The sequence below is a fragment of the Ruditapes philippinarum genome, unplaced genomic scaffold (genome assembly GCF_026571515.1).
Source record: "Ruditapes philippinarum isolate M1 unplaced genomic scaffold, ASM2657151v2 ctg4476_1_1_1_1, whole genome shotgun sequence".
In the NCBI taxonomy this organism is placed as follows: domain Eukaryota; kingdom Metazoa; phylum Mollusca; class Bivalvia; order Venerida; family Veneridae; genus Ruditapes; species Ruditapes philippinarum.
This window is the reverse complement of record NW_026863825.1, coordinates 122,610-139,603: the sequence shown is the minus strand read 5'-3', so window position 1 is coordinate 139,603 and position 16,994 is coordinate 122,610. Positions and strand designations below refer to the sequence as shown.

General features: G+C 32.1%; 1 protein-coding gene across 3 annotated transcripts in view; it reads right to left on the bottom strand.

Annotated features, from left to right (window-relative positions):
• Positions 1 to 12,498: 12,498 nt before the first annotated feature.
• LOC132723427 (BMP-binding endothelial regulator protein-like) overlaps positions 12,499 to 16,994 on the bottom strand; it is a 44,246-nt gene continuing 39,750 nt past the window's right edge. For all 3 annotated transcript variants that reach the window (XM_060708149.1, XM_060708151.1, XM_060708150.1), the window contains exons 11-14: positions 16,580 to 16,736; positions 14,161 to 14,830; positions 13,586 to 13,716; positions 12,499 to 13,216 (exon numbers count right to left, since the gene is read on the bottom strand). In XM_060708149.1, the coding sequence (XP_060564132.1) occupies positions 13,029 to 13,216; positions 13,586 to 13,716; positions 14,161 to 14,830; positions 16,580 to 16,736 (1,146 nt within the window). In that variant the 3' untranslated portion in view covers positions 12,499 to 13,028. The remainder of the gene's footprint in view (positions 13,217 to 13,585; positions 13,717 to 14,160; positions 14,831 to 16,579; positions 16,737 to 16,994) is intronic.

Below are 16,994 nucleotides of genomic sequence, written 5' to 3'. Positions count from 1 at the left end.
ATTTTTGGACATTTATCGTCGTTTGGACATTTTTCGACGTTTGGACATATATCGGCGCTACACCACTTTTAACGAGACGCTTACTAGAATAGTAATTTGTCTAGTGTTGAAACAATCATTTAGCAATTCTGTCTTTCATTGTTAGACGTTTCTGCTGTCAGCGAACAATCAATCACTTGGTTTGTGGAAACTGAGCCAAGTTTTAATTTCTTTAAACAATACAACGAATAAATGTCGAAGAAGACATTTTGCTTAAGAACAGAACATATATCATCAAAAATGCTTTTACTGTCATTAAAAAAAAGCGCGGTTCTTATAATTTATAATAAGACCGTATTTCAACGGCGTATTCAGATCTTCTTATAGGAGTAATAGACACGGCTAAATTGAACACTTTTCATGGGTTTGATATCACTGTATACATGTAGCTGTATTATATTTTGGTTTGTGCATTTCGCAAACTATTAGAGTTACTGTATAGGACAAACACTTTCATTATACAGGACTGTTACTCTTTTTTTAACGAAAATTACTGGTTTGTTTTATAAAATAAGTTTTACCTCTTGAACACATATTAAGCTCAAATAATTCACTATCTTGTAAAATATCTTTGTATGATACTCGTTCATTGAATGAAAATTTATTTTATTTATTTTATCTTTTCTTAAGAAAACTACAAATGTATTGTGTCATTCAGTTCGTTGACATTCGATTTAACAACTTTACGATAATGAGTGCGGCCGCCAAAAATATTTTTTCTGATGGCACAGATGTTGCGAAGATACCTAAAACCAATCTCGGAACCTGAGATATACGGAGGAATTGAACCTAATTTTTTCTACCATTCCGATGCTTTATGTCTTCGTTTCACTGGTTCAGAAAGTTCATCAATACAAGGTTTACTTTCTTTAGACATCAGGAATACGAGTTTCCGTCTCCTAGTACATGTAGATGCCGCTACAAAATCTCCTAAAATAGTGACATTGAACAGCATCATCAAGGCATGTTTCTAACATTTTCTCTGCAAACAGACGCTGCTAACTTGAAAGAAATGTCAAATCTTTGTATCGAATGCCCAGTCCGGAACCAAGAATCGAGGCTTAGCGGATAGTTTCGTCTGAAACAGGTTGGTACGATGAATAGATTTTGGAAATTATATTCCTTAACACGACCGATAAGTGCACAATCTTCACAATCTTTTAAAATGTCCGATCATAAGTCCGCAAACAATAGGATATACCTCTGATATCCACACATAAGACTCCGTGCACCTGTAAGATGTGATGACCAGATCTGAAGCCGTATCCCACTTGTTGTCGCAAAGAAGCAGGTACGCATCGGACATTTTGCTGTCAGACTTACCAAGTTAAATTGTGTCAATGCCCTTCTCTGCTGCGCAATCCGTCCAAACATTTTGTCTATCAAATTTAGTTACCACGTGCTGTACAAGATCAAGATTTCGGATTCAGAACATTTCAAGAACGCAGAGATAGCTCGTTTGCCCAAAACATTACCATGGATTTCCTAGACACTTGAAACATGATGCTCTGTGACTGTGATGTAACTATCTGTAGTATTTGACGTCCACGTCTCTGTTGCTATCGCCGCGTTCTGGTATTGCTTAAGTATCTCTAGTACACCGATCAGATGTTTTGACGAGTTATCAAAGCTAGCCATTAGGTTTGATTTTTTTTTGTTTTATTCATTTTTTGTTCTTTTTATTCCTGTGCTGTGATGACATCATTGAACGTAGTCATTAATGTCTTGTTGTACCAGAAAATAAAGTCGATTTTAATACATGTATTGTGACAAAAGCTGCCAAGTGAACGGTTCTATAGTCCATAAATATACAGCTTTATAAAGTGTTCTACTTCTTTGAAATCAACACAAGATTACTAACAAATAAGGATCGAACTACGCTATAAATTACTTACTATATTCCGTAACGAATGGATGTGAAATGATAGTAATGCCAAATATGTGTAAAATATGGCCGTTACGAGAAACATGGTAAGTAAACCGACCAATATATCGTAAGTAAATTAAATTGGAAGCACTGAAATAGCGCCTTACAGGAAAGGAGGACAGTTAGCAATCGCGTTGCCTATAAATTATTGTTTAATTGTTGCATATTACAACGTGTGATTCACATGCATGATGTATCTCATTCTAAAATGACAAACTTGATATGCTTTTGTCACAAGCATTCTTAACAACATCAGGCGATTAATGTCCTAAAGCATTAAAAAGATGGTGGTCTATTGTCTAGATCATTCACTACAAATAACTTATTTTGTCTAGGCCGTTTAATATAAAATGATTTCTTTCGATATCTTGTCTTAGAAACTGCGAGTAACTCTGTTTATTCACCACGTTTTTTTTGTAGTTGTGAGATTTAATTAAATTAGTCATTGACAAGTATTACTACAAAAACTTGTTATAATTTCCACGATGATATAAATACTGTATGAATTTGACTTCGCCTATATTTTTTCGCTAGTTCCAGAAAAACATATGTTCGTCGCTGACACCTTGTCACGTGCATATCTTAATGATAATTTAAGATCTGACCCTGGAATGGATGAACATTATGATGCACACAATATTGTATGACCTTAAACATATTTAAATCATTGTGCGGTCATAATTTTAGGACCAGCAGCAAGACTGTCTCTCGGCTTATGTTATTTTATTAATTGTTTCCCATGATATGTCCATGTCTGTGTCAATGTCGTCTTGCGATTTATTTTTAAGCATTTTGTTAACAATTCTCATACTTACCTATTGTTTTTCATTGCTCTTATATGTTGTAATTTAAGGTATTGAGTTGATCACAGTTGTTTTGTTGGTTGAAGATGAATCGTGCATCAAGTGCATAAAGTGATAATAAAAATTAAATATAATGCAGAAATCTTAAAGGGACTTCACAAGGGGTTTCTGACATGACGAGAGTGGATTTTTTCAAGATTTGTGTACCATTTGATTTAGGTTTGGAGCAATAACTTGTGTGAAAATTTTAAGGTCATTAAATAACTTCGTCTTACCAAATTGATTACTAAATTGTGAAAAAATAATCCACAAATGAAAAGTCTCAGAATTGCACAAAAATACGATTTACAGTTTAATTTTGACTAGTATATTTCTATATTGTCTTCTTCAAGCCTTTCTGTTTTAAGTGCCCAAGTTGATGAAGGTAAGAAATCCAGATTGAATGCTTTAATGCAATGCTTTTGCACCTCAGTTGAGTCCCTTTAAGCAACATATCTAGGATTGAATCTAGCAATTGCTTAACTTTTTAGAAACATCGTTCAAGGTACTTAAAGGTATTGGTAAATATCCATTCCCCGATGAATTACTTTAAACGTCGATGTAGTAACTTCTTATTGGAGGAAATATAAATTATATATTTCTACGCCTAATATTTGATCATGTTGTTTTTTATTTCCCCTGGTAAACAAGGAACATTGAACAAGATTTCCCGTGAAACGGCTGATTATCAAATAGAGTCTGAAATGCCAGTATTTGGGACGTATGAATTCAATCTAGCAGCTTATGTAAATGTCTCTAACATAGTTAGCACATAAGACTATTGTAAAATACAATACTTTACCCTCATATGCCCAAGCCTCTTTGTCAAGAATTTTATATCGATCATATACTTCCTTCTTAGAAGAAGTTATATTTGACACTACATTTAACGATTTCTTGCAAAAAACGTGTCACCCATCTGTTTTATTTACAACACATTAACTGATTGTGTATCAATAATTAAACCTCTAAAATGATACATCGTATTTTTTTTCTCATAATCAACACAGGAAAACAACTCAAACTCGTATCCAGTGATACCTCCCAAATTGCGACATATTTTATGAGGATCAAAAGGGAATGTTTAGTGCAATTTAAAAAAATTATTTTAGACGAGTTTTCAATTCTACTGAAAATGTTGGGTCCAGAATTTGTAGGTACATTGTAAATATCTTAAAAATCACCGAGATAGTAAAGTTGATGTTTGCAACTAACGAGTTCAAAACACTATCAAATGTTGATTTATTCCAAATATTTTGCAGTAATTTGTCTTTGATGTTCCTTGGACGTTGTTGGCCATACTCTACAGGTCACGTGGCTGTCATGGAAGTTATTAAATATATGAAGACTGTGGATGGGGACGTGGAACACAGATTTGGGACAGTTAACTTTGGTAATCTAGAGCATGGGATACATATTTGACCCTTTTCCTTCAAGAAATTCGGTGGTGGGTATCACTGTCACCGAGGAAAACTATATCACTTTCATTTTTTATTTGAGTTCATACAAAACTAATAAATTAATCGTATTTATTTAATTTAAATTTAAAATCCATCTTTAGGAATGGTAATTTTCATGTACCATAAAAATGTAACCGTACCCCAAATGCATAGCTCCCCTACATGACGCTAATATTTTCAATTTGAATTGTCAGATTCGTGGTTTACAATAAGAATTTCAGCACAAAATATTTCTTATCAAAAGAACACATGTCCATGTTTGTGATTAAATCTATTGTTATTCAAATAAAAGGTTAGAGGAGGGATCTATCGATTCATTATAAAGGAAGAGAAATATGAATTAAAATTGCATGTCTGATGAAAATTACCTTCTTTGTTTATCAGGGCTAACACAGTTATAGTATACCGAACTCGACCCCATCAATGGCCTTTCTCTTCAGAACGTGCCGTGTGAGAAAATCTCTAGATGCCTTTCTGACCATTTTTTTACATGCAATTTTCCTCAAGTAAAACTTGAGCATTTTACAGTTTTGAGTTCAAACAAACAATAATTGAGTATTAACCTAATTGATTTTCAGGGGAAGGGCTGGTGGGACGGGAAACACTGTCTATGGGGGACGGGGAAAGGGGAATGTGTGTAAAGTTCAAGAATTCGAAGAAAACAAGCTATGTCTTAGTTGTTTGTTTTAATGGCACAAAATTGATAAACAAGATACAATGTGAATTTAAAAGTATATCATAAAACTATTATTTATAAAATAAATAAGTACTTACTTACAATAACCTGAATTATAAACATACATTTCCATACCCACATATATTCAGCAAATAATGAGAATGAAATGCAGAATTATTCAAATACGACAGCATGTCAATGGGTTAAAAATTTGATATTTTATGTAAATGTTGAAATGTTATGTATTTGTGTAAAATTTTAATCTTAAGGAAACAGAGAAAATCTCGATAATTTAGGTACTTGTGAAAATGTTAGCAATTTGAATATTAATTGTTAAAATGTTGATATTTTAGGTAATTATATAAATGTTCATATTTTATTTAATTGTGTAAACGTTTATATTCTAAATAACTATGTAAAATCTTGTATTTTAGGTAACTGTAAATGTTGATATGTTAGGTAAATTTGTTAAATAATTTGATTTTTTTAATGATATACCCCTGATATTATGGTTAATTTGAAAATGTTGATTTTTAAGTACGTGTATGTATATTAATGGTGATATAAAAGGTAAATGCGCGATTAACTTATATAACCATTAACCACCATATTTTCTGAAAACAATAACATGACAATAGCTGGAGTACATTAAGAGGTACATGTGATACAAGAAAAGAACAGAGGCACGGACTGACAAAGGCAAATCTAAATGCCCCACCCCCTAAAGTACATGTAGGGTAAAACAGGGGATCTTGGAATCGGAAGTTCATCCACATATGACGCAGTACAGGCTGTAATTATTTCAATTTAAATGTACATATGAAAGGATTCCTGAAAAAACTTCATACAATAAATATCCCGCGCTTAATAAGTCAATTTAAATTTCTAATGCAGGTAACGTGTTATCAATGTTCTTATTGCTTTCATTATTTTGCTGATTAAAATGTACGTACATTTTGACTCGATATATTCAAAAAGTTTTGGATAGATTTTTCCTAAATTTACTTATGCAAACATTTTGATTTGAAAAATTCAAAAACGTATCAAAGATCTGGAAAGACATTTTCCTTAATTTACTATTAGTTCAGAGGTAATAAATGGCAGATCAAACTAAATTCACACAAGACCTACGTGTATCCAAAAGTGGCTCACATGAAATAGCTACACATGTAGTTCATTAAAACCCAAACACTATGACTTGCAGCTAAAAACGGACACTTTTCGGACTTTCTGCAAGCCCAGAAGTAATGCGTTTGAGGAATACTGAACTATCATTGCATTTAAGCAAATAAATATGTATCTTTAATACAAAGCTTTTGATCCCATTGAAGTATTTACCTCTAAGAGATATACATAAGTTTCAGTTTTCTAAACAAATCATTGAAGTGAATTTTTATAATATTATTTGTAAACTTTGAACACCTAAAAATATTGCAAACCGATTCAAACTGAAGGATTTTTTTTATTTGTGCAAGGCAAGGTCAGACAAAAACGAAGTTTGAAGGAGCAGAGAAACCTTTTCCTAACAATAGACGCCTTATACGATTTTAGCAATCTAACTTTAGCCAATTCTATTGCATAACATTTTTTTGTTATATTTATACATCTTAAGTTTTCTAAGAATTAAATTAAACTTTGCACTTACCGATTACCTTTTTGTTCAACAACTGGAACTATTGTGTTGTGAAGATAATGTCATACATTACATTCTTGGCATTTATAGTTATAACGCATAACCTTTTGCCAGACATTGTTGTCGATATTTTTTCTGACTCTTTCGTTCGGGCTCAAAGGAGTGCATCCATACCTCGTCATGACATTTGCAAGAGACAGTATACAGTAATTTAGTATCTGTTGAAGTAACATATTCTCATAAAACACGCGTGCCTGTAAGCAGATGCGGATAGCAGCTAGCACAGACCTTATACCATTTTCATATAACCTTAAAACTTATAGAATTGTATAAGCCACTTTTAACGAGACGCTTATAAGAATAGTTTTTGTCTAGTGTTGAATCATTTAGCAACTCTTTCTTTCATTGTTAGACGTTTCTGCTGTCAGCGAACAATCAATCACTTGGTCTGTAGAAACTGAGCCAAGTTTTAATTTCTTAAAACAATTCAACGAATCAATGTCGAAGAAGACATTTTGCTTAAGAACAGAACATATATCATCAAAAATGCTTTTACTGTCATTAAAAAAAGCGCGGTTCTTATTATTTATAATAAGACCGTATTTTAACGGCGTATTCAGATCTTCTTATATGAGAATGCTCAAGGAGTAATAGACACGGCTAAATTGAACAATTTTCATGGGTTTGATATCACTGTATACATGTAGCTGTATTATATTTTGGTATGTGCATTTCGCAAACTATTAGAGTTACTGTATAGGACAAACACTTTCATTATACAGGACTGTTACTCTTTTTTTAACGAAAATTACTGGTTTGTTTTACAAAATAAGTTTTACCTGTTGAACACATATTAAGCTCAAATGATTCGCTATCTTGTAAAATATCTTTGTATGATACTCGTTCATTGAATGAAAATTTATTTTATTTATTTTATCTTAACTTTTCTCAAAAAAAACTATTGTGTCATTTAGTTCGTTGACATTCGATTTAACAACTTTTACGATAATGAGTGCGGCCGCCGAAAATATTTTTTCTGATGGCACAGATGTTGCGGAGATACCTAAAACCAATCTCGGAACCTGAGATATACTGGAAAATTGAACCTCATATTTATCTACCGTTCCGAGGCTTTATGTCTTCGTTTACTGATTCAGAAAGTTCATCAATACAAGGTTTACTTTATGTAGACATCAGGAATACGAGTTTCTGTCCCTAGTACATGTAGATGCCTCTACAAAATCTCCTAAAACAGTGACATTGAACAGCATCATTAAGGCATGTTTCTAACATATACGCTGCTCACTTGAAAGAAATGTCAAATCTTTGTATCGAATGCCCAGCCTGGGACCAAGAATCGAGGCTTAGCAGAGATAGTTTTGTCTGAAACAGGTTGGTACGATGAAGAGATTTTGGAAATATTATTCCTTAACACGACCGATAACTGCACAATTTTCACAATCTTTTAAAATGTCCGTTCATAAGTCCACAAACAATAGGATATACCTCTGATATCAAGTGCACCTGTAAGATGTGATGATCAGATCTGAAGCTGTATCCCACACAAAGGAGCAGGTGCGCATCGGACACTCTGCTGCCAGAGTCACCAAGTTAAATTGTGTCAGTGCCCTTCTCTGCTGTACAAACCGGGGTCAAATCTAATCACCACGTTCTGTACAAGATCAAGATTTCGGATTCAGAACATTTCAAGAACGCATAGATAGCTCGTTTGCCCAATACATTACAATGGATTTTCTAATCGCTTGAAAGATATATTTCTATATTGTATTCTTTAAGCCTTTCTGTTTTAAGTGCTCCAACTGATCAGTGTATAAAATCCAGATTGAATGCTTTAATGCAATGCTTTTGAACCTCAGTTGAGTTCCTTTAAGCAACATATCTAGGATTGAATCTAGCAATTCCTTAACTTGTTAGATACATCTTTCAAGGTACTTAAAAGTGTTGGTACATACCTCTTCCCTGATGCTTCACTTTTAACGTCGATGTAGTAACTTCTTATTGGAAGAAAATATAAATTATATATTTCTACGCCTAATATTTGATCATGTTGTTTTTTATTTCCCCTGGTAAACAAGGAACATTGAACAAGATTTCCCGTGAAACGGCTGATTATCAAATAGAGTCTGAAATGCCAGTATTTGGGACGTATGAATTCAATTTGACAGCTTATGTAAATGTCTCTAACATAGTTAGCACATAAGACTACTGTAAAATACCATACTTTACCCTCATAGGCCCAAGCCTTTTTGTCAAGAATTTCATATCGATCATAAACTTCCTTCTTTAGGTAGAAGAAGTTATATTTGACACTACATTTAACGATTTCCTGCAAAAACGTGTCACCCATCTATTTTATTTACAATTCTTAAACTGATTGTGTATCAATAATTAAACCTCTAAATGATACATCGTATTTTTTCTCATAATTCACACAGAAAAACAACTCAAACTCTTAAAAAGTGATACCCAAGGCCAACAATTCACGACACATTCTATGAGGATTAAAAGGGAATGTATAGAGCAATTTTTAAAATAATTATTTTAGAAGATTCTTCAATTCTACTCAATATTTTGGCTAGGTAAATATATTACAAAATCACCGATATAGTAAACTTAGTAAAGCTGTTGTTCTGCAACTAACGAGTTCAAAAACACAATTAGATGTTGCTTTATACCAAATATTTTGCGGTGATTTGTTTTTGATGTTCTTTGGTCGTTGTTGGCCATACTTTACGGGTCACGTGTCTGTAATGGAAGTTAGTAAATATATGGAGACTGGGAATGGGGATGTGGCACGCAGTTTTGAGATACATGTAGTTAACTTAGGTAATCTAGAGCATGGGACACTTATTTGACCTTTTTCCTTCAAGAAATTCGGTGATGGGTACCTCTGTCACCAAAAAACTATATCACTTTCAACTTTTTTTTTCAAGTACATGTTCTTGAGTTCATACAAATCTCATGCATTAAATTCAATTTTTAAATCCATCTTTTGGAATGGTAATTTATATGTACCATAAAAAAGTAACCGTACTCCAAATACATGACGCTAATATTTTCAATTTGAATTGTCAGATTAGAGGTTTACAATAAGAATTTCACCACAAAATATTTTTTATCAAATGTTTGTGATTAAAATTTATTGTTATTCAAATGAAAAGTCAGAGGAGGGATCTATCAATTCATTAAAGGCAGAGAAATATGAATTAAAATTGCATGTGTAATGAAATTTTTTTTTTGTTAATCAAGCGGTAAAACAGTTCTAGTATACTGATCTCGACTGTTATGTGGAAAATAAAAAGACCCGAGACGCCATCGATGGCCTTTCCCTTCAGAACGTGGCCGTGTGAGGTAATCTTTAGATGCCTTTCTGATGCATGCAATTTTCCTCAACTAAAACGGGGGTTTTGTAGTTCTGAGTACAAACGAACAATAACTGAGTATTAACTTGTGTGATTTTCAGGGGAAGGGCTGGTGGGACGGGAAACACTGTCTATGAGGGACGAGGAAAATGGAATGTATGTAAAGTTCAAGAAGAAAACAAGTTATGTCTTAGTTGTTTGTTTTAATGGCACAAAATTGATAAACAAGATACAATGTGAATTTAAAAGTATATCATAAAACTATTATTTATAAAATAAATTAGTACTTATTTACAATAACCTGAATTATAAACATATAGTTTCATACCCACAGATATTCAGCAAATAATAAGAATGAAATGCAGAATTATTCAAACAAAACAGCTTGTCAATGGGTTAAAAAGTTTGATATTTTATGTAAATGTTGACATTTTAGGTAATTGTGTAAAATTTTAATGTTGATATTTAGGTACTTGTGAAAATGTTGATAAATTAGGTACTTGTGAAAATGTTGACAATTAAGATATCAATTGTTTAAATGTGGACATTTAAGGTAATTATATAAATATTGATATTTTATTTAATTGTGTAAAATGTTGATATTTTAGGTAACTGTGTAAATTGTTGATATTTCAGGTAACTGTGTAAAATGTTGATATTTCAGGTAACTGTGTAAATGTTGATATGTTAGGTAGCTGTGTAAAATATTGATATTTTAGGTAACTGTGTAAACTGTTGATATTTTAGGTAACTGTGTAAAATGTTGATATTTCAGGTAACTGTGTAAAATGTTGATATTTTAAGTAACTGTGTAAAATGTTGATATTTTAGGTAAATTTGTTAAATAATTTGATCTTTTTTTCAAGGATATACCTGATATTTTGTTTTAATTTAAAAATGTTGATTTTCAAGTTTGTGTATGCATATGAATAGTGATATAAAAGGTAAATAAGAGATAGACTTATATAACCACCATAATTTCTTAAAATAATTATTAAAAATTCTTCATTAAAATCTTAACAATTTATATATGGTTCTTAAGGGATACTTTCTTTCATTTTCTGATTACATTGTCATATTTAAAGCAGCATGTCTCCAGATTCATGCGAATTTTCATGAAAAATTTGAAAATGTGTTCAAAATTAAATTATTTCCTAGTGAACAAAGAAAATGATTCACACTTTGCTAACTGCACTTTCACTTTCATCTGCACTTTCACTTTCAATCCAAAAAAAAAAAAAAAAAAAAAAAAAAGGAGAATAAAAATATGCCTATGAACCCTTACTAAGTTAGTCACGCAGAAGAAATATGGTGAAAAATACTGCAAAATCGGCCATTCATTGTATGTAACACGTAAATCATTAGTGTAGTTGTAAATATCTTTACTTTTATTAATATCTTAGTCCATTTTTCTTAAGGTTGATTTTCTATAAATGTTTTGGCTCATCTGGAGGCATGCAGCTTTAAGCACTGCAAAAAATAACTCTAAAGTAATATTAGTACCAAACAAAGAATAAATAATGTTTTTCTTTTTTTATACATAAATAATTCAAGACAGGTTTCTACATATTCTGATGATGCATTAGTCATTTTATTTCTCCTTTTAAACCTTAAACTTACATTTGAAAATACAAAAATACAGTTAGCATGATTAACAAAAAAAGGGAAAACCCTATTTGAAAATGACATAAAACCTTTTTCTAATTTTTAAAAGAATTAAATAGTAAAATATATAAATGTTTTAAAATACAAAAAGTTCATAAGTAAAGGTAAAGAAAGTACGAGAATTTGGAAAATTAGTTAGATTACATATAAAACAGATCGCAATAAAATCAATAAATATGGCTGTTAAAGTTAAACACCTTAAAGACAATCACGCCTTACTTATCTAGCTATTGAAAACTGACTTGCCAAATACATTTTTTTTTCAAAATCTTAATGCGAATACTATTTATCTAATTCAAATATTGAAATATCTAAAAAAATCCATTTTTGTTTGGCTTCACTAGAAAGATATGGGCTCAAACTAAAGTTTAAAGGGACTCCACTGAGGTCCATAAGCCTAAAAACATAAAATTTGAAAAAGACCGCTTGGTGCACTAAAAGTAGAAAAACTGTAGAAAACTATCATCAGAAGTAAATTGAAAATCGATACAATTCTTAGCCCTATTTGAGTTAAATTTAGATAATTTTGCACATGAAAATGATTATTCTGGGGAAAAAAAGTGTGTGCAAAAGATCTGAAATTTTTTGCACAAAATCTATTGGTATATCCTGTGTCAAATGGAATAAAAATCTTGAAAGAAATATTGATAGTCCTATCATGTGAGGAAAAAACTCAGCCGAGTCCCTTTAAAACCACGGACTATATACATGTATATAGTTGTTCGCCATTGATATGCTAAAACGTTTAATAATACATATATTTAAAACAACAATATACAAATACAAACCAATTACAAATATAAAATAAAAATATATCACTGGCCATTTGTAAAACAATCATAAGAAAGACTATTGTTTATGATATGCAAAATATTTAAAGTCCCAGAAATAACACATAATTAAACTGCAGTGATGAAAGAAATAAATAAAAATGTTGATTTCAGAAACCTTCCAAGGAACAACCCTTGAAAATAAATGTATTCCGTTTCATTGTGAAACATTTACGTTAAGATTTCTTCTAGCTATATGAAAAAGGAAAAACATTTACTAATGAGTGACAGTAAGAAAAAATATTCATAAAATATAATTTACTTTATTTTAAACCATGCATAATATGTCTTAATATAAAACACGAGTTCAAGCGGTGTCACCACAATGAAAACAATGTTTTGTGGGGATTTTTTTCTAGTAATAGCACTATTATAAAATTAATGTACTGACGCTTTCTGACGAATCAGCTAACGTAAACATTACAAAAATTGTTCAGCTGAAAAAAAAAATGAAAATCTGTTAAAACGCAAATGGTGCTTAAGTCCTGCACAAATGTTACATATATAAATAATAGAACGAATGAAAAGAAATTTTTAAATAAAATGATAAAACGAACTAATTTTCTAATGGCGTCATCTACGTGCCGGGCATTTATTTGGTGCTATGCACGCGTTCTCGTGTAAAACTAGTCCGGATCGGCACTGGCACGCTTGAATGCACGGTTTTAAACATGGTTCTATTTTGTTGTAGTTTTCACACGTTTTAGGGCATGGTGTGGCACACTTTTTGAACTTTGACCCTACTGGGCATTTGCTTTCAGCTAAAAGATACAAAATAGTTAACAAATATTAGGTCAAGTCATTTTAGTTCACAAACATTGCAAACGAAAGGCCCATGGTTATGCGATGATTATAAATCCATTATTATTGTCATTCATAAAATTTAATGAATAATAATGGAATAAAGACAAAAGAAATGCAGTTTTGTAATTTAAAACAAAAAATAATAAGGAACTTTTCTTCAAAGAAACACAGCTCAACGTCTTTAAAAATGTACGAAATGGTAACTTTTGACTACATGCTCGTCAAAAACAACAACAAGAACAACAACAACAAAAACAGAGGAATTAAAAATATATGTCTAGTAAATGAAAGTAAAAAAACACAATAAACACGAAACAAAAACATACCGGCACAAGGAGCAACAGATTCCCAGTTTATATGAATACCATCTTGAGCGCATGCGCGTGCATATGCTCGAAATGCCTCGCACTCGCATCTTTTGTCCGTCGGACATTCACACGTGTCAGTTATACAGGAGCTGTGAAAAAACAATGAAGACACAAAATTATAATGAACGGTACATTAAAAATTATGTTTTCAGATAATAATATTTATATTTTAACGACTTAAAACTGTACGAGGCAAAGAAAGTACACTTTAAATGGACGTAACCATAAGGAAAATCATTAAGCTATTTTCAAAAGAAAATTTAGCTTGTTTCAAGCAATACACACTGCGGTTTAAGAATAAGAAAAATCTCCCTACTTTGTTAAAAGGGTAAGAGTAAGTTTCAGTTAAGATTGTAGAAATTCACAGAATTTAATCTTCACTCGTTTGCTTTTTTTGCATAAGAAAAGGCATTCACGCGACTTCCTAATAGTTTTCTGCACGTGTTATACAATTTGATACCTTCCTTCCCCAATTATTGTTGTTGGAGTTTTATGTTTTATAGGAAAACTATGGAGATGCATGCTTAACTTACCTATAATATGAACGAACATCAACTTGTCTCCTACATCTATGAAAGACAGATCCTAATAGAAAGCTACATTCCTTCTTTGCACGTAGATTTGCTATAGTATTGTTCAAACATTGAGATTCTGGAGGAACTTCCGGTTTAATCACGCATGCGCTACGACTTCCATAACGCCACGTTTCTCCGAATTCCTCACCGGTAAAATATTGGCGGCCATCTTTTCCTGTGAGATCATCGAATCCGAGTCCGTTGAAGTTACCACATAAACCGCAAAGTTTTCGTTTGTATCTACTAGAAACAGATATATCAACAAAACTGTCTCCGTCCCACGTGACTGTCAAATCACTAGACCAATTAAACACTACCATGTCGTTTCTGCGTTCGATAGTAAAACTTGGTATTTCATTATGTTTGTATGGCAACTTGACTCCTTTTCGTTTCACCTTTACCCGTAAATTCTTATGCAAATTGATTTTAATGTTATGTATAAATATCACCACCATTTTCGTCCAAGTAAAGCTGCTACTCGTCCTCGCGTCGTTTCGTACCCGCACGGAAAATGATTTTTCAAAACAGTCTTCAGTTAAAATATATTTACAAGGGCCCTGGAAATTGAACATTCTTCCGTCAAACGTTCTGTAGTGCGGGTCACCATACACTGTACATACCGCTCGAGCTGTAAGAAAATACATTGTAAAATCGTAAAATTATATATTATAAAAAAAAACAAAAAAAACAAAACAAAAAAAAAAACAACAAACAAAAAACAAACAAACAAACTGGCACTTGTTCTACACATATGTGAAAACCCGTTGTAAAAATGATAAGGAACTTACTTAAAACATTCATTTGCACAGAAAGACCCGACACAATATTACTTTAGTCATATTGTTCCATGTTCACCTTTGCTTATCCGACCATGCCTTTTTACACATGCGCGGAACATTCAGTTTAATATAAAGAAAAAGAAATGCCAGCAATAATTGCGTAAAAATGAATTAAATGAGAGATTGTAGCATAACCAAACATTTTACTTTTAGAAGTTCCTTATGAAAAAAAAGTGATTTATTTGATTATAATCAAATTGTAAGTTACTAAATATCACGGGATTTACACTTAGCAGATTCCCCCATCAGGAAATTCTTATATATGCATAAGCCCTCATGTTTCATATATCGTAAATTGCCTTGAGAATTGTCTACCTTGTAAGAACTGTTGAAAAATGAATGTATTTCTTTAATTCTATAAGTTCATTTCTTTAATATTCACGATAAATTGTGTAACGGTTATGTTTTTTATAGCAGTAAATAACAGTCTGAAGGCGTGCGCGCATTAATCGGCTATAAAAAATAACACGGAAGCCGTATTATTCGCATTACAATGCATGCTAATGTGCATGTTGTAGTTTTTCCACCAGTAGATAGCATTATCTAATCAAAGTCGACATTATCTCTGGCGTGAAGAAGTAAAACTCTGCCTACGTTCTGTGTGAATTTCTAAATTTAAAACAAAATGCTCGAGAAAATTCTGATTAAATTCCAATTAAGCGCTTAATTATCTCCACAAAAATACGCATTTTCTCCTCATAATCTAGTTTACCACGGTATTTGCTAGTCCACCGGTCCTGTAGGCGAAGTAGTTCATGTAATTATGAACTTGAGCTATTTTTCTTCAATAATTTTAAATGAATGGCCAATTCTACAATATTTCTGTAATAGATTATTTATCTGAAGGGATAGTTTTGTATCATTTAAGGGTTATTCCCATTTTAAGGGATAGTTTTGTTCAATACATATTTGTCACGAGAGTAATATTTAGAGCTATTCCCACACATTTTAAAATAAACAATGATAAATGTATTAACTTAAGTTTTTTTCCATCATCAGCACAGGTACACAGGTATTCGGTTCAAAAATTGACAAAACAGATTTTTTAGATATATTTGATATCAACAGGTCACTTTGAAAGTATGGCGGTTGAGGTATTCAAATTTCATTATTTACATTTTTAAAAAATTCTACAAAATTCAATATTCTAATGCAAGAATACCAAAGAAAGCCGTATGAATTGGGAAAACACGTGCATGCTGTATTTAACTTTGACCTTGCCCTTTGGTTTTTAATGGCGCTTTGGTGCCTCAGTGCCTTACGAGAGTTGTTTGTTTGAAGTTTACGTCACACCAACGTAGTATAGGTCATATGAAGACGTTCAAGCTTTTCTGGAGGAGGAAGACCTCATATGCCCTTCCGTGTATTATTTCAGGCACGAACGGGCACCTGAGTAGAACCACTGACGTTTCGTAAGCTAGCTGGACCATATGAGAGAAAGTGATCATGAATCGGTTATGCCGAGAGCAGTGTCCGGATACGAACTGTAGTAAGTGAATTATCTTAAGGTAAAAATTAAGATTAAAATCTCTTCTTACATTCTACACATCTAGGACAACACTCCGTGTCATCAAACTGTAGTGTAAACCCCTGTGGACACCAGAGGGCGTTGTTACAATGTTGAGTCTGACAGTGAGTGACGCCATTATCACAATCGCACGTTGTGCACGTGTCAGGCTTCCACTGTTGTTCGTGCTGGAAGTTTAAAATCAAATCACGTGATTTCTATATAAATTTCTTCATTTATAACTTTTACATTCAGTAATTCCATAAATCAGTAGTAATTCAATTTGATAGAATCGAACTGTTAATTACTGTCCATAATATAATATGACTAAGGTTTAATTATGTTTTAAACAATCTTCAAGATCATCTTATTCATTTACATAAAAAAGACTTACACATATTCATGATTAGTTGATTGTTTCTTAGCAAAGTTTAGAATTTCACAAA